General features: G+C 30.0%; 1 protein-coding gene and 1 long non-coding RNA gene across 2 annotated transcripts in view; both read left to right on the top strand.

Annotated features, from left to right (window-relative positions):
• LOC123298772 (Down syndrome cell adhesion molecule-like protein Dscam2) overlaps positions 1-23,026 on the top strand; it is a 76,600-nt gene that overhangs the window by 38,970 nt on the left and 14,604 nt on the right. Inside the window, exons 5-7 of the mRNA XM_044880868.1 lie at positions 20,211-20,372; positions 22,146-22,416; positions 22,722-22,900. Of these exons, the coding sequence (XP_044736803.1) occupies positions 20,211-20,372; positions 22,146-22,416; positions 22,722-22,900 (612 nt within the window). The remainder of the gene's footprint in view (positions 1-20,210; positions 20,373-22,145; positions 22,417-22,721; positions 22,901-23,026) is intronic.
• On the top strand, positions 1,529-2,340 carry LOC123297496. The gene is made up of 3 exons (XR_006535242.1): positions 1,529-1,647; positions 2,039-2,181; positions 2,250-2,340. It is a non-coding gene; the product is annotated as an uncharacterized LOC123297496 (long non-coding RNA).

The raw sequence follows: 23,026 nt of genomic DNA, 5'->3' as shown, positions 1-23,026 counted from the left end.
TCGCGCTTATTACTATAATTTGACTGATTTTTAATTACTGTCAACCAAACCTACAATCAAAATACTGTGAACCTTATTGAACGGTTCAGTCTCCCCCACTTTAAGGAGAAATACTGTTGTATTTCGGAATTTATTATTGTCTACTAGTTTTAGGTACAGGGATACGTCGCAACCTATTCCTCCCTACAATTTTAGAAGGAGGGAGTCCCGTAACTCATAGCCTATCACATCATCTCCGGCCCGTAGGCGCTGGATGATGAGCCGTAGCTCAGGATTTCCTCCCGCTGACGTTGCAGAGAGGTAAAGGTTTGTGGTACCTCGTCTAGACTGAAATTTTTCCTGTATGTCCGTCTGTCATATTCGCACTTTGATTGCAGGATTGGCTACATGCTAACTTACTTATGGATTCACATAAATATTTTATTGGAGATTTACCTCATGAATATCATGCTTGTGTGATGCGTTGAGTCGTGTTTGGGAACGCATAAACTGTATGACTCTTGATGGTGTGGCGTCCTCCTCTCCTACTGCTGTTGTTGGCGCAGGTTGACCAGTCGGACCTGCCTGTGCTGGTGGCGCAAGAACAGGATGATGTGTTGGAGTTGTATTCGATTGCGTAGTTGGCGCATGATTCACATGATTTGGACACATTAAAAGAGTTTGTTCGTACTGTGGAACACTCCACATCCCATAACCAAAATACTGCTGAGGTTGTGCAGACGACGCAGGTGGGACCATACCAGGCGCAGGATTCAATATCGGTGCGTTTCCAGGACTCGTACCAATATTTGTTTGTCGTACATTTCCAGCCAATACTGTCGTGGGTAGGGTGGAATTGGCTTTCGACACTGATGGTGCTATTGTCGTAATACCATGAGCACCTGGAATATCTGGCGGAGTAGCGTAACTTGGTGAATTTGCGTCAACAATGGTACCCAATCCAGCAGTGTTATTTGTTGTAGTTGTTGTGTTGACGACGATTGTTGTCACAACCATTGGAACATCTGCTGATGATGTCGTGTGTTTGTTGGACCGTGTAGTCGGCATCCTCTGGCAGTTCACCTAGACGTTACGCTCGTACGAACAATGAAAAAAAAATTAGTAGTATGTATTTTTTTTTTTTTGCAAAATTTATTTTAACTTATGTGCCAATAATCCCTTTTTTTTTTTTTTCTAATCCAGACTCGATCAACTAACTACGCTCTGCTACCAACTGTGGCATTTTTAAGATGACTTTCTATTAAATCTTCTTTTAAAATTACCAACCGTGGCTTTGTTGACAAAGTGGAAGCGTTTTTTTTAACCGCGATCTTAGTAATTGTGATCGAATCTGAAAGAGAATCAGTTGACAAAAAGGACGGTCTAGGATTTGAGTGGAAGTCTATAAAACGACTACAACTCTATGGGCTATCAATGAAATGTCAAAATACTGACGACAACAAAAAAACACATGTAAGTAATTTTCTATTCAACACTTAAGTTAATTTATTTAAATTGACATATAAATATTCTTTCTTTTTGTTTTTAGCGTTTACAAATATGTCAGTTCTAAAGTTAAAATCATTAAATGAATTTAAAAAAAAAAAATAAGAAACTAAAAAAAAATCACAACTTCACAAAATCACAAGGCGACATAACCTTATTAAAGTAAGTTTTGTTATCTTTTTTTTTATTACTTTTTTGTTTTATTAAAATGTGTGATCCTAGTTTTGAATTGAACATTTCCGATTTTGGCGTATAATTCTTCCTGTGCAGTGAACCAATTCACTATCCTCGGTATCTGACCCGTGACTCGATTTAGTCAAGCATTACACGGGGCAGAATACAGCGAAGATTAAAGACCGCGAAGCGCAGCTCCGAGCGAGTTTTCGAGACACCCGTAAATAGGGCTGTCTAAACTCGTGGTCAGCTACCTTCTAAGCGCGGTATTGGTCCACATACACAACAAAATTTATATATTTAATGGAAATCGAATCGGAAATGTTCAATCGCTTATTTTAAAACTACGTATATTAAACGTTTTTTGAATTTTTTGTAGGTAAATCTCCAATTACTATTAGATACGGATTAAAACAGAAGAAACAAATAACAACCGTACCTTAAAATCTAGGAAAAACCACCATAGGAAACCGAGCGGTACACAGCCAAACAAACAACACCAGCCGTTGATGAAATGTCCAGGTATAATTAATTTGATCGTTATGTAAGTCCACTTCTTTGAAGTTAAAACCAATTATCTTTATTTCCAGATTAAATTGCCCAATCAATCCATCAATTGTACGATGTAATATTAAAACGTGCTCGCGTTGCGGGCACGAACGTGTATATTATTAATTTTAATAAAATGTTTATTCGAAGTGTATCCTTCAATGGTGATTTTTCAAGAGAACCTAATTTTTAAATTGTCTCATCTTATCAGCTCGGTTCTGTATTCATACGCCGCTACGTTGTTATTGTTTGTTAAATTTTAATAATTGTTGCGCGTGGTGGCTATTCACACGTTAGCGTGTACTGACGTCCGTTCACACGCTAGCGTGATTTTAATTCAATTTTTTTTTTTTTTTTTTTTTTATTATTTTATTTTTCACTTTTGTACATATTTCTTTTCGTGTTCGTGTGTTTTAATGATTGTTACCCCTTCTGCTTCAATCCGTATAATGATTTTGATCGCGCTTATTACTATAATTTGACTGATTTTTAATTACTGTCAACCAAACCTACAATCAAAATACTGTGAACCTTATTGAACGGTTCATTTACAAACTACTCATTCAGTACGATAATTACATATAATAAAAATCTGCACAAAAATGACAGTTTTTATCATAAAAAATGTAAAATATTAGTCCATGATTAAATTAGTTCATTAAAAAAATCTAGAATAAAAAAAGTTTTTATACAAAAAAAAAACTGTACATGTAAAATATACATTACAAGAACATAAATTTACCTAAGGAAAATAACATGTAAAAAAATTGTATATCATGTGTTACTTAACATGTCATGTGAGTCCATGAATTATTCTATACATTGTTAATGGTCTATTTATTTTATAACCATTGAATGCAAAGTTAAGGCAATCAAATACTAGACTTTCAGTTACCATGATAGATGATAAATGTGACTGAAAATCTAATGAGCATACTCTTGTTCGAGGGTCATCATAAAGCACAATTACAAAAAATCTTGCAAAAAAACGAAAAGATATAATGAATTTTCTTATTTCGACTTCGGTATAAACACAATAATCTCCTATCAGTGATTTAAACTGCAATTTTTGAATCGTTTCAAAAGATTGATTTCTTTAGCGATTTTTTTTATAATTTGAAACTAGCCGAATAAAAGCCATCTATCCAAATAAAATAGAGAGTCAAAAATGCTAAATTTTTCCTGTTTTAAATTTTAGCTTGCGTTTACATGGAAAATTTTGTCAATTATGTTAATTATAAAAACCAGTGGTGTCATGGAACACTCGATGGGAACTATGCCCTTTTCTAACCTTCGTACACTATAAATGTAGCGCTTACTTTTTTTATTTACAAGGTATTTTTCTAAAAATTTAAGGTATTAATTTTAGAAGTCAAATACTTGGTTTATTATTGAAGAATTTAATTTAATAGCTACTTTTACTATTTATAATGTTTGAGTTTTATATGAGCTAACATTACCTACATTTGGTTTGATCAGGATATTTATTATGCCATAACATAAAATTTTCTTGTACTGACTTTACATTATCTCTATTACCTTCAACTTCTGATAATCTCACGTTCACAACTATTTTTTTTTAATGAAAAAACATAAAATTTTGACAAAAAATAAAAAATTATAAAAATATTTTTGCATATTCTCAAAATTCATTACATACTGAATCGCTTGAAAAAGTTCTAGTTTCCAAGTTGATCTAGGTCAAAATAGTTTTTCGTGTCGTTGTTTTTTAACACTTTTTTGCTTGTACCTACCAACCAGCAAACAAATCACAACGATAACGTGCGATAAGTAACATATTTCCAAAAGCTTCGTTATTAATTTCATGTTGATAGTTATAAAATCTACATAAGGTAGAAAAGGTTTGACTGTTTATAAATAATAAAAATTGTTTGGGACAATAATGATTTTATACAAGCTAAAGCTCAGAAAAGAATGGGCAGAGTTTTTAAATTTCACCCGGTATACATTGCAAAACCATTAATTTAAAAAAATAACATAATAATAAAAGAATATAAAATAGAAAATGAAAAACTTACAAAATAATAATACTCAACTCAATAAATTATAAAAATATAAATTTCTTTTAATGGTTTTTAGCATTCCATTAAGGTGATAACATTTTAAAAAGAACGGAAAACGTTTTTGAAAATTGCCTGTGTTATTTATAAAAGTATACTATATTTTACACACATATATACCTAAATGTATGTAGTAGAGCGTATTACCACGTATTTTTATAGCTTACAGACACAAAATAAAAAGTTTTCTTTATTTCGTTAAGTTAAAATGCATATTGTTACCAAAATATAAATATACAGGTTGTTTAAAAAGTAAATGTTGAAGGGCAAGAAAATATTTGAAGATACCAAAATTGTTTAATGTTATATGAGCATAGTCACCCTATTAGCTCAGTTACCCGCCCAACAAAATTAATTTAATTAATAGTTGTAATGGGCTGGTGTAGTGCATCGTATATGCATGAAGGAGGTGCACTCAGCCTCTGAAATTGAGAAGCTGATAAATGAAAATATCAGCGGAAAGGTGGTAAAACACATATATGGTATCACAATGAGCTCTATGGCCTAAGTGTGTCCTTCGTGGGCAGCCAATATAACCTAACCTATAACCATTATGTTACCCCGTTAATTAAAAAAAAAGTTAAAAAGTATAAAAGTATTATAATTGAACAACTGCTAGGGTTGGAACACAAAACGTCCTATTTTCAATCAAACTATCGTTAAAATGCATTGAACATTTTAGAACTATAGATGTGGATATATTTGGTTATAAAAATAAAATAAATAATCAAAATCCCAACATCGTTCAATAAAATTTGAAAAGAAAGAAACAAGCCCAGTAGTTTACATAACAATTTTAACAGTCGAGGCTCATTATTGGGAATATTTGATCTCCGGTCTTGATATTAATGGGTCCCGACTGTTAAAATCGTTATGTAAACTACTAGGCTTGATTTTTTCTTGTCAGATTTTATTTAACGCAGTCGAATTTACTTATTACTTTACTCATTTTATTTTTGACATTTTTGTGTCCCGGCACAGAAAAAACCTTCTTATTATACTTTATTAAAACTTTTTAAACCAATTTATTATTACTAATTAAAATTAAACATTTCACTTATATATATATTTGTAATTTCCTTTATTTTCATTTCCTTTACGACGAATAAAAAGATGCCTTAACTGTCGAAATCCATCGAGCCTTTTTTAATAAAGAAATTTACAAAAAAACGTACATACATACATACTTACATGCATACATACATTCTTACATGCATACATACATTCTTACATGCATACAAGATATGCACGAAAAACATATCCACTCCTTAACAGTCGGGTAAAAAGTATCATTGTAATATAAAAAACTTGCAGATATTATATTATTATAATTATTTTTAGCATTAACAAAACTGTACCATAGTTTTTGATTTTGAATATCCTTTTCAGAACGGGATCTAGTCTATTCAATCAACCAACCTGTCATCAATTTGCAGAATTCAAAATTGCCAAATTTTAGTGGGAGAAAAAATTAAATTAACCCCTCTAAAAATAAGCACGTTGCAAACTGGTTATTAATTGATAAAAATTTCAAAAGTTAAAAACTTAGTATTGATAAAAATAAAATCGAATAGTAGAAGAACACATCCAATAAAAGTAAGAAAGAAAATTTCCCACCAAAGGCGTTTTAATATAAAAATCTTTTTACATTAAATCGCCTAATAATTTATTCTAGGCGGATGTTCTTGTTCTAAATTCTTCTAAACACTCCGTATTCAAAAAAATAAAATGTACGAGCTTTTAATAAAATATTCCTCATTAACTCATGTTTTAAAAATTGTAGAAAAATGTTTTTATTACATATATTCCCTTACTATATAGCCTGTGGCTTTTCTCGTGTGGAATTAATTTATCCTTTTTTATTGAGTTTTAGTGGGCCAATGTTTATCTTTGTGTAAAATTCTTTTATCTAAATAAATTCACTCACTAAGATAAAAATGAACTATGATTTTGGAAAAAAGTATATTAATGATATTATAGATACAATACGAATATTTCCTTTATATTTCGAGGGCTGCAAAAAAAGTTTTTAAAACAGCCTGGAAATAATTATGTATATATCGATTATCACGTACTCCCGTAATGAGTATTCAAACAATTCAGTGGTACAGAAAATAAGTCTAATTTACTAGTAGTTTTTCTACTGAATGTATAAATTACGAAATTAGTTTCTGATGTCTAATTTCGATGATTTTTCTATGGATATAAGTGAAACTGCATTTCTATAATGAGTAAAGCTGTATAAAATACAATTTAATCGTTCCCTCTCTTCAAATATAAATATTAACGTTCAATGTTTTTGCGAAAAAATTTTCGAATGATATATGAAGTTGATGCTTTAAACATAGGGGATAGTCCCCTTTTGGGTACCGGTTGCTTAAATTGTAGCTGTAGATTTTTCCAATACCTGTTAATTTTAAGTAAAATTTAATAATCAAAAATGAAATAATTCGAAATCAGCTCAGTTTGATGTAAAATTTTAACAACCTTATATTTAGAAATAACAGAATTTGAATTATTTATATTTCTTTATTTCTATAAAACTAGAATCTATTATTTATCAAAACTGATCTAGTATATAATTATTTATCAAGATCTACATTTGCATTTTTTTAAGCAATTTTAAAAGCTATTTTAATAACCTATTTGGAGGATACCTAGGATATTGATGAGTGCCGTACATAACAAAAAGGTACGCTTTAGAAAATCGGTTGCCAAAATAGTACTTATAGATGCGTTTTAAAAATTAGCAAAAATAAAAATAGTAATTGATTATAGAGAAATTTAAGAGATTTCAAGCTAGGGAACGTAAAGGCATACCTTACGTAAAATCAATACCGTATCATTTAAAGTAGTACGGCTGTATAGTCAACTGTGTAGAGAGCTAGGCAATTTGCCTGGCGTAAATGTAATAAAATGATTTAAAAATATCTTAAAACATCAAAAACCAAAGTTTTTTATGCTTTCTATTTGGAAAGCGCCGAGCCGAAAGGTAATGTTTTTTTTTTTTTTTGCATAAACAGAAACTGTGATAAATTTTCTTCATGATGAAAACTTTTTTGAAGCTCCATAAGTGTTCAAAATCACAATTTTAAAATGGCATAATTCAAAATTTTGCCCTACAAGAGGCTCCAAAACAATGTTTATTGTGATCAAAGGACCTCGAGCAATCACTTACCGTAAAAAAATGAACACTTACCTACCGTTCAAGGTTAAAAAAATCAAGGTAGATGTACAAACTCTTTAAAGATAGTTGTAACGTTTATGACTATTCTCCTCAAAAAATTATCTTTACCGAAAGTATCACTTATTTTTCTGTACGATATATTTTTCGAACTTTTACAAAATAGGGCACGATGCACTTTTGGTGTTGTTGATTCAATTATTTTGAATTCTCTTATTTTCAAGATGATATAAAGAAATAACGGGAAGTAACATTAATTCAAGTTGATATTTGTCACATTAAATAACGTACTACGAATATATTTCGATACCAAAGAAACATTAAAGTATAATACAAAATTCAATACGAATGGACAAGAACAACTACTTAGAAACCACTTTGAAATGTAGGGTGAGTTAAAAGTACGTTAATATTTAAATCGATGATTGAGTTCACACGAGAAGAGGATTTAATGCCATTAAGTGAAGCATGTGCCCACTAAGGAATACATTAATACAAATGAAGCTCCAACAATTCAAACGGTAAAAAAATTAATACACAAATAGGAATTAACGGTTCTAGTGTGAGAAACGGTTGGCTTAATCTGGATCCATCCTTTCAATAGAATATCGCCATTTTATTTATTTTTTTTTTTTTTTTTTTTTTTTTTTTTAATATGTCTCCTGTTTGTTTCAGAAATTTTTTATTTCGATTGGTTAAAGTGTGTTTTAAAAAAAGTCTTTAAGGTATCACTTTAAAGTTGGAAACGGATTTCTTAAAAGCAATTCATGAGTAATTTTAATTCAAAGTGTCACAAAAACTTTATTTTTTTTCAACACTTTTTGTAAATTCTTTCATTCTGAAATTTTGTTCCAAAAATAAAGTTTTTAATTTTTTTTTTTTTTTTGTATTGAACGAAAACAATTGAGATTTCACATTTTTTTCATGTTTTAACACGCTATATTTGTAATAGACCGTGAGCCCATAATTATATTTGTCTCCCATTTGCAGGGTTGATAAAGGTAAGTTTAATCATAAAGAAAAATGAGTTTTCAATTGTGGCTCTAGTGTTACTTTTACCGAAATTAATTTTCGATTTTCGTATTTTTCGTAGATTTTTTGTGTCCATCGTATGTGTTAATAGAAAGCCATTGTCAACACAAGACGTGAATAAAAATTCTACGAAAATCAGAAACAAAAGTTGAAAAATAATTTTATATTTTAAGATTCTATTAAATTTTTCAACACTTTCTACAGCTGAAGGGTATACTAAGTTTAGACCCAAGTTTGTAACGTTAAAAATATTGATGCTACGCACAAATTTTGGTAAAGCTGTTCATGAAATCACCTAATTAGTCCATTTTCGGTTGTCCGTCCGTCCGTCCGCCCATCTGTCAACACGATAACTCAAAAACGAAAAAATATATCAATCTGAAATTTTTACAGCGTACTCAGGTCGTAAAAAGTGAGGTCGAGTTTGTAAATGAGCAACATAAGTCAATTTGGCCTTGGGTAAGTAGGACTCATTTTGTAAACCGTTAGAGTAGAACAAAAGCTTAAATGTGAGAAATGTTGAAAATAAACAACTTTTGTTTAAAACATTTTTTCGTAAGAATCACTGTTTACCCGCAAGGGATATTATATGGGAATATCAGTTATGTATGTGTGACATGAATGTATGTATGTGTAATGTGATAGAGTAATCAACACTGTCTACGCATGGTATTTCAACAATTAACTCAGTTTTCCCTGGTATAATTTAAGTTTTATGTGTAAACAACTTTTTTTACATATAATACGATGGACAAAAAAAACTTGATTTTCAACACACGAGCCACAATTAGAAACTTAAAAACATTTTTCTTTCCTACTAGACTTATTTTTACCAATCTTCCAAATGACATATCAATAGAATCACAAGCATTTCTCTTTATTATGGGCTCAATATCTGTAAGTTTCAATATTGTAGATTTTTTTTTAATTACTAGGTATATACAATAAATAAGTGTATAAAATTTTTTTATCCAAAAAAATTATATTATCTTATATATTTTTAATGATGAATTCTTCTTTCTTGTCTGTCGAGTAATGAAACTACTTCACTTTTCACATTCAAGTTAAAATAAAAAAACTAGATGCTTAAAAAATGTAAGTAGCTGCTGCAACAGAACATGAGAGTAAATAATTATAATAATATGTGTAGGAGTGAATTGAAACAAGTACATATACTAACCTAGCTAGGTATACATGTACCTCTGAATATTAAATTATTTTTATAATTTTAAACGAAAACTTACAAAATATCCTTAAGGTTAATGCACATTCAGCAAAACTTCTCCAGCCAATGTTTACTTCAAATATCCCTCGTTTTTACAGCCTCCTCCACACTATCGTGGAGTAGCACAAATTCGGCCAAGGAACGAGACTGCGGAGTTGATACTTGCCTCACTTGTCTTCCCCCGGCCTTGGCTGACTTCGCATAAAACGAGTTTTTGTACCCGAGTCAAAAGCAACACGAGGCATCCTCGCTTGTACAGGCGTGTATCATCTCCACATTCTCGCAACACCTCTTTGATATCAGATATAACAATGAGATATTTTCGAAATAAGATGGAAGTGTGCTGGTAAGTGCTTCACTTTGGCTAACTCCGCGAGAGTGTGAATGGGAGGTAGTGGGTACGAATCACTGCTCACTCTGCAAACTGTTGACACAGTTCTATAGCTAGCCAATGCAAATTCACATTCAATCCGTTCATGGAGTGAGTTTTTAAACTTTTTTGTGCCGCGCAGTTTGAATTACGAAGATTGATCTTTTAGCAACGTCCTTGCCTGGACTTTTGTTGTATATCGTTCCTTAAATAACAACAGATATGTTTAATAAAATGATAAATTCAATTCAAGTTTCAATGACTCGGTAGTTGGTTAAGGTGAGATGAAAACACAAAATTTGAGTCAATCGTTGCAAAAATTAGACATGTTTATCAATAGCAAAGTTGTAGAAAAAAGAATTAACTACAAATAACTTAGAAGATGATCATGTTGATAAGTCTAAATTGCAATATTTCCTGGGAAATAAAACTCTTTGAGATTAGAAAATATATTTTAGTGCATATCATCAACTGATTATATTACTAGTTCTATACTAAATAATTATATATGTGCATGAAATTTGTTCTTCGTGATCTTTCTTTTGATATCAAACACGATATATACCGGTCTCTTAGCTTCAGGCATATCAAGTCGATCAAATCACGCGGTACCCCTACAAACAAATAATCATTAGATAATGATAACACAAACAATGTAATGCTAGATTACAGAATCCTTAAGAGTAAGCTTTGGAATACTCAAAATAGAGAGAGTTTTTAATTAGGAAATCAGTATTTTATATGGCTATTAGCACAAGCTTGTATAAAGCACTTATCTTATGAGAGACAGGGAAATATAATCTGATAACTACTCACCAAACAGCGCAAGTGAATCGCGAAACAGACGAATACGTTGATTTTAAACAGGTCGGAATTGTATCGAAATTATCAAGAATTTTTGAATTTTCTATACGACAAAATTTTTAACTTCGCTTAAATTCTATTTTATATTTTAAAGTTCTATGAAAATACCTATAAAAATTAAATTTTCTCAGCAATGTATTTCATATTGTTGTATTCCAACCTCCATTCATTAAAAATTATAAAAGAAGAAAATTTTTATTTCTTTTTTTATAATAGTTCTTCCTTGTAAAGAATGTTTTTCGCCTGCTGGCTGATGCATAATTAAAATTAAACAGATCAATATCCCTCACTAATTAACTCTGGTACTGTAGGTTTTAAATTTAAAAAGGAAAAAAATTGTAATATTTCATGTTGAGAAGTATATAAAATAAAGCTAGCTATAAGACATCGTATAATTTAATTGTTTTGAAGTATTATGAAAAAATTTTATTTCTGTTTTATAAGATGTTCATTATAGGTACCAGAAAAAACAAAAAACACAACATGGCTAGGAATTGTAAGGTAAAATATTACACAAAGGGTCAGTAAATTATAATTTCACCTCAAAATTTTTATTTTTCAAACTTCCAAAATCCAAAGGGAATATTTTATAATGGGAATAAAAACGTTTATAGCACCTAATTATATTCTTCCGTACGCCAATACCAATTACGTCAGCAAAAACATAAAGCTAGCAAGCCGGCGTCCACCGCGATGTATTCCGTATTCTTTTAACAAAGTCCAAGATTTACCCCTCATTTTCAATCTTATCGTGCTGGTGACTGAACGAAAAATTACAACAGGCTAGATAAATTATATTAATATTTAATTTTTTTCACTATGTAATTTGTATATCATATATGTAACAAAATTGCCTATAAATAAAAATAATGTAACTTACTGTTTCTCGCTGTTTTTAGTGACGGTTACCTCATAGATCGAACTCGTCAATTATAATAAAATTTATTTTTTACAGTTTTGCTTAGATATCGAGCACTTTTAACCTATTTAAAAATGTTTTTATGCTTTAGTACATATTTTAGTACCTAAGGACTTTATCGATCGTAATGAAGCCCAATTCTTATGCATCTTTTTGTCTGCCATTTTGAGTATCGATCAATGTAAATAAAAAAAAGAGGTTTCAATCGTGATTCGAGTATCGAACTTTCCGTTTAAATCGAGTTTTACAAATTTTGTTGTTTCGATTTTCGTATTTCGACGGGTTTTTTTGTCGGGCGTTTATTTAAAAAAAAAAAAATATTGACAAACAAATAATTACACAGAAAATGTGTTATTATCGATTTGACAAAACGACTCCATTTTTCAACCCCTTGGGTACTTGCACACTTTTTGCAATTAGCAACCGATATAAACAGCAAACATACCAAAATTTTCGATAAACGGCCATCGAAAAACTGAATTTCCATCCATTGAACACTCGCTTTTCTTTATTATCAAACTTACCTTTATTAATCCTCCAAATGGTAGACTAAAAGAATCATAGTAATTTAGCTTCATTAAGGGCTTACAGTCTATTACACAATATCTTCGAATAATAATAGCATTATTTTTTATTTTTAAGACCGATGTTTTTCATTAGCAATGAACTGGTTTATCAGAATCATGTTTTGTTAAATAAAAATAATACTCTACCTTCGTTCGATACTTGTTTCTAAAAAAAATAAAATTGCAGATGTTTTTCTAGTTCTGAAAAAAAAAATACATATAATCTTTAAAAAAACAACCAGTCAAAGTGTATATTATATTATACATTGTTAATAGGATAGAGTGATGTACCAGGGATCAAAACTTTTTACATTTATGTATTTTAAAAGACATTTTTTTTTTAAATTACAATGGGAATAGTCTCTGTTTATAGCGCTGTTGCTTCTCAACACTATGTACTGTGAAGTTAGCACTATGTTTTGTGAATGTGAATTTAAATATGAAACAGCTATAGATGAAAACGTGTGTAAGAAATGCGTCAGCAATGATACAAGATCATAGTAAATCATAGACCACACTCGAAAATACCTTGGTTCTCCGCCATACTATTTTCTCTTACAGGCATTCTCTTCTAGGACCGTTTATTAACAGTTTCATTTCATATTTTCAATCAAATATTGGAGGGGGCTTACCTTGACTTATTAACCATCAATGTATGCTTAGGTATAGAGCACATTTGTGTCTTTTGAAATCTTTATAACCCAATAGAATGTTTTATTTAAAAGTAAAATATGATATTAAAACACATGGATCAGCCATTCCATTAGTTGCTTTACTTTTAGTAGGAAAACTTTGTCTTAATATAGATGCCATCTGTTGAGAAACTATATAGTAATCCAAGGCAGTGTTTCCAGCTAATTACACGGTGGTTTCTTTAAAAAAAAAAAAAAACGGGAAATTCGCATAAAAAACAGTAGCCACTGTATTTTGAATTAAATTATAATTTAAAAAAATTGGCAGTTTACATAGTCGGTGAGGTACTGAAGTCGTAGGAGTGCGACCCCTGTAGTCCACACGACTAACTTCCCAGAGGGGGAAAAAACTTAAAAAAAACCTTATTAGTTTTCATAGATTATTCTTCGAACATGTACTGCAGTTTATGCTGCAACGATCAAACGATCATTATATCCATAGAAAAAATGATGTGTTTTATCCAATTGTCTGTTTATTCAGTTTTTTCCAGTTTTTTTATTACCATTAAATCAACTAATTCTGCTGAAAACTTTCTTTCAGTTCTTAAATACACGATTACGCGTCGAATAAGACCAGGCATGTGTCAATGTAATAACTGATTCGCGAGATAATCGAGGCGGAAGAATCCGAACGAACATGCGATTATACGCACATACGTACACACACACACACACACACACAGATATCACATTGAAAAGGTTTGATTCGGGTATTGCGGTCTTGAAACCGCGGAAATATGTAAAACATTAGATTTTACGAAAAAACTATAAGATGGTGGATTACGAAAGAACTGTAAAATGAGAGAAACAATAAAAACGGTACAACGGGAGTCCTAATAGAAACGCGGTAGTTTACTGTTTCAACGGGAAATCTGACAATACTTCAAATTCAACCTTAAATGTATTCGGGGCCATTTCCATTACCCTATACTGTAGGAGAAACTATAGGGAGTACAGAGGATGGATACTTAATAAGAATTGTATATATACATAAAACAGTATTATTTATTTAACGTAAAATATTATAAACAAAGATTTATGATATAAATATACAATATTTTTCTAGTTTATTTTAGTTATTGTTTTATTATATTCATGGAACGTGAAACAAACAAAAAAGAAATTTATATATATATGTTTTTTATTTACCGAGTATCTCATATAACATTGTTGCTAGTTTAGGAATTGGGAAAAACTGTTTCTCGAAAATTGATTGTTGGAGGGGTTAGCAATTTATATGGTATTGTTATTTTATTTTCTTTGTATTTGTAAAGCTAAAACTTCCTTTCTGGACGTTTTGAACAAAACTAAATTGTTCTTCTCGAAGTGAAACATTTCAAAGAGGCATTTGAACTTTGAAATTTGAACTTTCATAATCATTAAAAATTAAATTCATGTTCGTAAATGATAATTGTGAGAAAATGTTCTCAATAGTAAGTTATTCTTTATCTAATAAAAAACAACTTTTATTGGAAACATTTTTACGTGAACCTAATAAATACGGAAGAGTTCAAAAACAAAAATGTGCCTGGTTTTTTTTTTAAAAATTTGCTGTGACAGTCGGGCAGGGAGACGCAAAATAATCCAATTAACAAATTTTATTTTAAAGTTGATTATATTTGGATTTAATTTGTAAAACAAAGATTCCTTAATATTTTATATCAAATGTCTATTGCGTCAATTTTTTTCGGGTGTTCCACCCTGTGGGGCCAATCCATATATTTCTCCAAAGTAAGGTTTTTTTACAACCTATTTTGGTTTAATTACTTTTTTATACATATTTCATTTTCAATTAAATTTAATGCCATACTTTTATGACAAAATAATATTCGTGAAATTTATGTAAATTGAATTATCAAAATTATTTTAAATTTTGCTTAAATAATATATGTATCAATTGCATCTATACAAAATTTAAATTATTAAAATTATAATATTAAATTAAAAATTAAAATAAACCCCCGACAGAAAATCAGGATTGACTCATTTGTGGCATCGTATTCCCTAAACGGATGAACCGATTTGATTTTTTTTTTTTTTTTGTAAAGTAAAAAAGTTGATCGAGAGTCGCCTATTTTCTAGTTATTTCGGATACAAAATCCAAAACTTGCACTTGAAACATAGCCAAGAACACTCACGAACCAATTACTTTCCAAACAAAAAAACAAATCAAAATTCGTCCATCCGTTTAGGAACTTCGATGACGAATTAGGTTTGATCGAATCGTTTATAGAATCTTAACTCCTAAATATTCTAAACGCATGAATCGATTTTCTTTTTTTTTTTTTTAAATTAAAAAGTAATTTGATCGAGTGTGCTCATGTATTTTTTTTTTTTTTAAGAAAATCTGAGTTGTTTGAAGATCAGCATCTATTTTCTGGTTATTATCGGGTACGGAATCCTAAACTTTTACTTTAAACACAGTTAATAACGTTCTTACAAATACACAGATACACAGATATGTTAAACTTATAATATTCTTCTTTTTAGTCGAGGGTTAAAAACACTCTAATTTGGTAAAATAATTTCACCTAAATAGAATATCACAGAATATCACTATAATTGAATTAATATGTACCAATCAATCAATGAAGAATATTATAGCATTGAGTACATGAATAGCATAATAAATCCGAAATTATACACTGGATGTCCCTCGCATGTGAATTTCTAAACCCCCGAATCAAAAAGAGGAGTATTATAAATTTGACCGCTATGTGTGCCTGTCTGTTTGTGTCATCGAATCTCCTTAACTAATGAACCGATTTTAATTTATTTTTTATTTTTTCGAAAGATAATTTTATGGTGTGTGTTCTTAAGTATGTTTTAAATGAGAGTTGAAAATTCCGTATCGGAAGCAACCAAAAACGAGGCGATGATCTTCCAAATCTATTCAGTTTGGAGAAGGGAAGGTAATTTAATGGAGAGAGTTCTTAACTATGCATCCGCAAACGAAAAATTTGTCGAGGGTTTTGAAATTTTGTAAATATAACTTGTCTTCATATCAAACAAGTCAATTAAATATATAACGTCAGTTTAATAAATATGGTGGAAGCGCAAATAAGTGTGTAGTAGATATAGCATTTTATATACCACATAATTTAATTGCGCTTCCATCATTTATTCATTGAACAATTTGAAGATAAATAGAAAAATATTTATTTATTTAAGTAAAGGTACAAATATTACGGTTGTTCCATTGTGCCCTACGCTAATATAATTGATATTTTTAATTTTTTTTAATTTGAATAAAAAATCAACAATTCAACGTTTACCAGTAAAATGTGTTTTATTTTAGACTTATACATTAAAATTATGTTTTGCAAAAAATGACTACCACACAATGTTTACATGCCTAATTTTTAACGTGAAATTTTTCAACTACACCAATTCTATTCCTTGAATTATCGCACGATGAATGTTGATTTGTATAAATTATTCACATCATATTCACTTTTCAGATAAATTCAAAGAAAATAGCCCAATGCAATAAGCATAATAATTTCAAAAAATGGCGAAAGTAGTTCCATTTTTACCCCGACTATACAATGGCAAAGGTTATGTGTTGACCGGTTTAAATAAAATAAAGTTCGAAAACTAAAACCCCGACAATTACAAAATCGCGCTTTTAAGAGTATTTTTTTTTTTTTTTTATAATTCCTAATTTTCTATTATCAGTTCTTAAAAGAACTATAAATAGATCTAGTGACTAAAAGGTTAACTTGAACGGTAATCTACCCACTGGTGATCACCTTAATATGCTTAAACTAAGTATATGAATAGCCTTAATCTAGTGATAATGTTAAATAAAACTAAATTTTAAATCTAGCACATTTGTCTGTTTAGTCTTGTTCACAATGACTGTTAAAACCTAAATTTTAAATTTAGCACGTTTTGTCTCTTTAGTCTGTTCACACTGTCACACTTGTCCAAGAGTTTGATCACTTCAGAGTTTGGATGCTGCTCAATGCGTGTCAGGTATCTATCACTGAAACGCGCAATTTCTTCACGCACTGTGGGCACTTCGAGGCTTCGGTGAATATCGTCATTACGTACATACCACGGGGAATCACTAATTGTTCGCAACACTTTTGATTGAAATCTTTGCAGGATTTCGATATTACTATTGCTAGCACATCCCCATAGCTGAATGCCATAGGTCCACACAGGTTTAAGTATTGTTTTATACACTAACACTTTATTGTTCAATGATAGCTTAGAATTTTTACCCAAGAGCCAGTATAAATTAGAAAATTTCAAGTTTAGCTGTTTTCTTTTCGACCAGATGTGTTTACGCCAGGTAAGTCTTCTATCAAGGTGTATACCTAGATATTTGACTTCATTTGACTGCGGAAAACTGACACCGTTCATTATAACAGCTGGACACGTTTCTTTTCTCAAAGTGAACGTTACTTGAACGGATTTCATCTCGTTAACTTGAATACGCCACTTATTCAACCAATGCTGTATTTTATCGATACTTGTCTGCAGTTTTTGAGTAGCTGAATTTGGATCTACATCTATCGATAGAATCGCAGTACCATCCGCAAATGTAGCTGTTACGTTTGTGTCATCGACCGGTAGATCCGCGGTATAAATTAAATAAAGAGTTGGGCCCAGAACACTGCCCTGAGGTACACCAGATTGGATAGGAAACAAGTCAGAAAGTTCTTCTTGAATTTTGACTTGGAAGTATCTGTCTTTTAAGAGTATGAAAACAAGAAAATATTTTCATCTGAAATTGTTATGATAAGACGATTTTACTTATAACAATTTCAGATGAAAATATTTTCTTGTTTTAATACTTTTAAGAGCGCGATTTTGTAATTGTCGGGGTTTTAGTTTTCGAACTTTATTTTTCATTACAGAAATTTACAATAATTTTGAAATGTTAACGTTTTGAGTAATGTTAACGTTTTCAAGACATTTTGTTTACAATAAAACTTCAAAATAAAGCACAATTTACTTTAATAAGTAGAAGATTTTTTACACATTATCAATGTATCAATGTGAATGTATCAATGAAAAACCTCATATATAATCAAAATACGTTCATGTAATAATCAAATAAAGACCTCTTATTCTCAGATTTACGATTTTCTAAAAGATTTGAATGAACAAGTATCACATTAAAAAGTAGTAAAAACGTATGAAACGCATATTTATATAATAAACTTTCGATTTTGTTTTCATATTGACAGCAGTTATATTACGTGTTTAGAATTTGAACAATATTAGAAGTTCATTCATATAACAACCTAACATATTATAACAACATTCACATCAATCATTTTGCTTTTACACAATATTTGAAATATGTTGTTATAATATTATGTCTACAACACACACAAGCAACCAGCTATAGGGGAGCTTGTGAGTTGTACCCCATATGGTACAAATGGTACCATATAATATACATTACGATATGAGCTAGATCCTATACTCTATTATAAAACATGATAACAACATCCACAACATATCAGATTTATTTTTTAGGATTCCGTGTACTTAAGAATTATATTCTGCATATCCATTAAAAACTGTAATGAAATTTATTTGAAATCTTAAATCAATCATTTGAATATACCAACTCAAAATTTGTGGAAAGTATAGAAATTGCAGAAATAATTCGAAAATATTTATTCAAATATATAAAGACGGACAAAAAGATATTCTAGGGTGGTTATTCCCGTTTGACGTTTCTTGAGTCTAAAAATTTTTTGGGTGTTTTTTCTTATATTCAGAAGGGTTCCATCACTTTTGGGAAGCAGGGTTTATTTTAGTCTACACATAAAAAGTATCTTTTTTAATAAGAATTCATACTAAATTCCAAGATATTGAAATTTTATATATTTTATTAAAAAATTTATTATATGCAGAAAAAAACCTGGTACACAGATTTTCGAGTTGTCTTAAATGTGTGCCATAAAATGTTCTAACATCTTTCTTACTTTGCCCCAGTAACTGTGCTTAGGTATATTTAAAAAATTGCTGTTTGATTTTAATTTAATTTTGTACATCAATTTGTTATGCAGGCATATTTAATGGATTGTAGCATACTTACCTACCCAAGACTTAAAAATGTTCGTATAAAAACAAAGTTCGTATTCTTACCTCTACAGGGTGATCTAAGGTATAACGGCAGGATTTCATCAAATTTTTTCGTAAAACCTAGACATAATTAGTTTGAAAATTAGGAGTAATTGATGGAATTTGATATTGATAAATGAATAAGGAAGATATCAGTAGGACAGAAAAAAACTTACTAGAGTATTAATATATAAGATAAGATAAATTCTTTTTATTATAAATTAAATACTTTACCTTTACTAATTGAGTTGTTGAAAAAAAAAATTTTCGACAAAAATGGAAAGATTGGATATAAGTTTTATAACAAAACTGTTTTTATTTTTGCATAATAATTTTAAAGTAACAGACAGTTTTAAAAGAACTTTTCAAACGGGAAACGATAACGCCCGAAGAAAAAATTTGTCACAAACCATTGCGTTACGTCATAATTTGTTTTTTTTCAGCCTCTTCGTTTCTGTTTTGAGAAATTCTTATAAAACTGTCTGTAACTTTAAAATTATTATATTTCTAAATTTGAATAGTTTTATTTTCGATCCTTTACCCAACACACCAAATTCTTTACGCCGCTCTTTTGCAATGATCGACCCTTCATTCACGAAAAATCAGTCTTCAAGTATTGTTAATACATTGTCCTTGCCATAAAACGTAAAGGTGTACAGTAAAATTTCGATTGAGATTCTAAAACCTATTACAATAATTTCTGTATACCGGCAAGTTAATAATGAATTCTTTTTAATAATAATTCTTGTTAATTATTAATTCAGTACATTTTTCAACGATACATTCATCTCCGGAAGCCTATTTTATAAAATAATTTTTTTTTTCCTCGTTTATACCACTTTACTATAGTAAAAAGAGTTTCTTTAGTATCTCTTCTGAATGGCATTTTAAATATTCTAAAATAATTATGTAGGTTCTATTCTCAATTAACAAAATATAAAAAAAATATAAAACTTATAATATCTCTTTTCCTTTTCAGTTGTAAAACAAAAATATGAAGTTGAAGTGTACGATGAATATGTAATTAGTGGAAATACAGCAGTGTTACGTTGTCAGGTACCAAGTTATGTTGCAGAATATGTAATGGTCACTTCCTGGATACAAGATGGTAGTGTGAATATTTATCCTAATACTGACATCGGTAAGATACCTCATTAAATGTGTATTTAGTATGTTTAATTTTTTTTTTACATTTTAAATTCTTTAAATGTTTATTCACATAGTTTTAGAGAGAAAAATGATAAAAATCAGTTTTCCTTTTTTAGTTAAATATGATTACTTTATGCATGACTCCAATAAAGTTGCGAACTAGTATTTGTAGGGAAAAAAAGTCTAGTATAAAAATAGCATTGAATAGGTTTATTACAATATAAACAATATATGAATATAATCTCTGCCAGGATTCCTCTCCTGCTATTAATATTAATTAATTAATTAATAATCAATTAATTGTATACTTTTGCCTTATTACACTATACTTAGTATAACAGACAACGCTATTATGTAGTTATTTACGATACTAGTGGGAGAACAGCATTGTTAACGCACGCCTGCGAATTTGCAGAACGAGTGCATAACACGAGTTGGGCAATGGCAGAAGTACATTAATAATGCGTTATTACACGTATATCGTACAAAACTTCATCTACGCCTCTAAAAATAAAATGTGAAAATAAGCGATAATTATTATTTAAAATTTGGTTGTCATGGTTTATTGAGAAAAATAGAAAATTAAAAAAGTTACCATAGTAACAGAATTCATTATCGCCCTAGGGCGAGAATGAATTCATTATCACACTAGTTAGTTGTTAGTACACACTAGGAAATGAACTGTTTTTCCCACGCATCAGTATGCTGAGTGAGAAAAGTACTTCTTTTCTCACGGCAAGGAAGCATGTAAGCAGGTAAGGAAGGCTGCAGATAACCGTACAGGAATTAATAGCGCTGTCAGTTATAATAAAATTTATCGTGTAATTAATAATTTATGATATGATACTTGTGAATTTCTATTAATTTGCAATAGAAAAAATTATTTAATAATTGAGGGTATATTTTTCTAATGCTGGATCTTAGACTGTAAGCATTCTGTTATAAAGACAAAACGTCCATAAATGAGTTTTATATTTTCTATTCTCTTTTATATTTCGAAGTGTCGAAAACTCAGAGGTCAGCCTTAGCTTCGCCGGCAGTTCAACCATGACGTCAGCCAACTTTTAACAACAATCAAATAACATGTTCCATGTTTCTGTCTCACTAATAGTCATAATTAATTATAAAAATTTTAAAACTTATCCTCGAATTTATATGTCACTAATTTGAATACTCGTGTCTTACTAAGAATTGCTAGTTATTAATGACATGAAAGAGATGTATTCTCATCAGAAAAGATAAAAAATAAACAAGCTTTAGAAAGAATATCATAACAAAAACTAAAAAAAAGCAGGTCTGGACAGCATTCTCCGAGTAATCAGTCAATTGTTCTATATAATTTTATTTCATATTCTTGAATTTGGAATGTTGATAGCCTAAAACATATCTAGGTACGTGTCAAAAACGTTATAGTACTCCGGAGTAAAAGTATTCTTCGGTAACATTTTTTTTTAATGATGAAATACATTTTTTAGCGAATTCTGTTCTTCCTTGATGCGTTTGGTATATTCAAATCCTCATATTTTAGGTTCTACATAGGGTCATTTTAATCAAAGGTTGTCTTTAAAAGCCTCTTTTATGAATTTAAGTCTTTTTGGGTTGTTGTTTTTATAGTTGTTCTGTTTCGATGTGTAAGAAACTTGAAAGTGGCTAAGAAATCAATAACAAATTAAACTCTAAACGCATAGTCAGTTTTTGGAAATGACCGAAATATTTGCAATTTGCACAAACTTGAAATATTTTTAGAGATATGAATTTTTTTCAGGTGGTAAATATGTTGTACTATCAAATGGTGATTTGCATATAAACAATGCTGGACCTAGTGATGGTTATAAAAGCTATGCATGTCGTACAATAAATCGTCTCACAGGTGAAATTCATACAAGTGCTTACCCTGGTCGTGTTATTATTACTGAACCAAAAGGTAGTGTACAACCACGTGTTACAGTTGAGAAACATGCTGTGCGACATGTTACACTTGGGGATGATGTTACTCTACCTTGTGTCGCCCAGGGATATCCTGTACCAACATACAGGTATGTTATCCAATATAATACCAAGTAGAAGACATTTTCTGTATTTTAATTACTATCCAAAACTAAAATTTGGGAAAAAAATTAAAATAGCAAAAAGTAATTGTTCGGAGTTTTTATAACTTTATTGATTAGAACAAAACGAAATATATAAATGAGCACATCGATTTTAAAGACTATACAATACCCATTAATTTATTATAATTTTCTGAATGCAAAATGCAAAAAATATTCTGGTGCAAAGAAAAGTATTTTTCTCTGATTTTCGAACTTAATTACTTTTCTTATCAAGCATCTTCTGTTTTAAGGTGGTTTCGAGATGATCACGATCAACTCGTTCCCATCGCATTAAGTGATCGAATTACATTAGTATCAGCTGGATTACTGCGTATTGGAAAGGTACGATTGGAAGATCGAGGAAAATATATGTGTTGGGTTAATAATTCCGCTGGTGAAGAAACAGTACAAGTTACTCTTACTGTTACAGGTAATAAATAAATAATTATTTTCTTAAAAAAAGTGTGGAAAGCTATGTATTCGGTGGGCCAATTCTGCTCACGCAAAAAAAATAAAATTTCCGTATACTTCGATCTAACCAAAGAATACAGATACA

This window comes from Chrysoperla carnea, chromosome 4 (genome assembly GCF_905475395.1).
Source record: "Chrysoperla carnea chromosome 4, inChrCarn1.1, whole genome shotgun sequence".
Lineage (NCBI taxonomy): Eukaryota > Metazoa > Arthropoda > Insecta > Neuroptera > Chrysopidae > Chrysoperla > Chrysoperla carnea.
The sequence above is the reverse complement of the archived record's forward strand: the minus strand, read 5'-3'. Positions and strand labels throughout refer to the sequence as shown.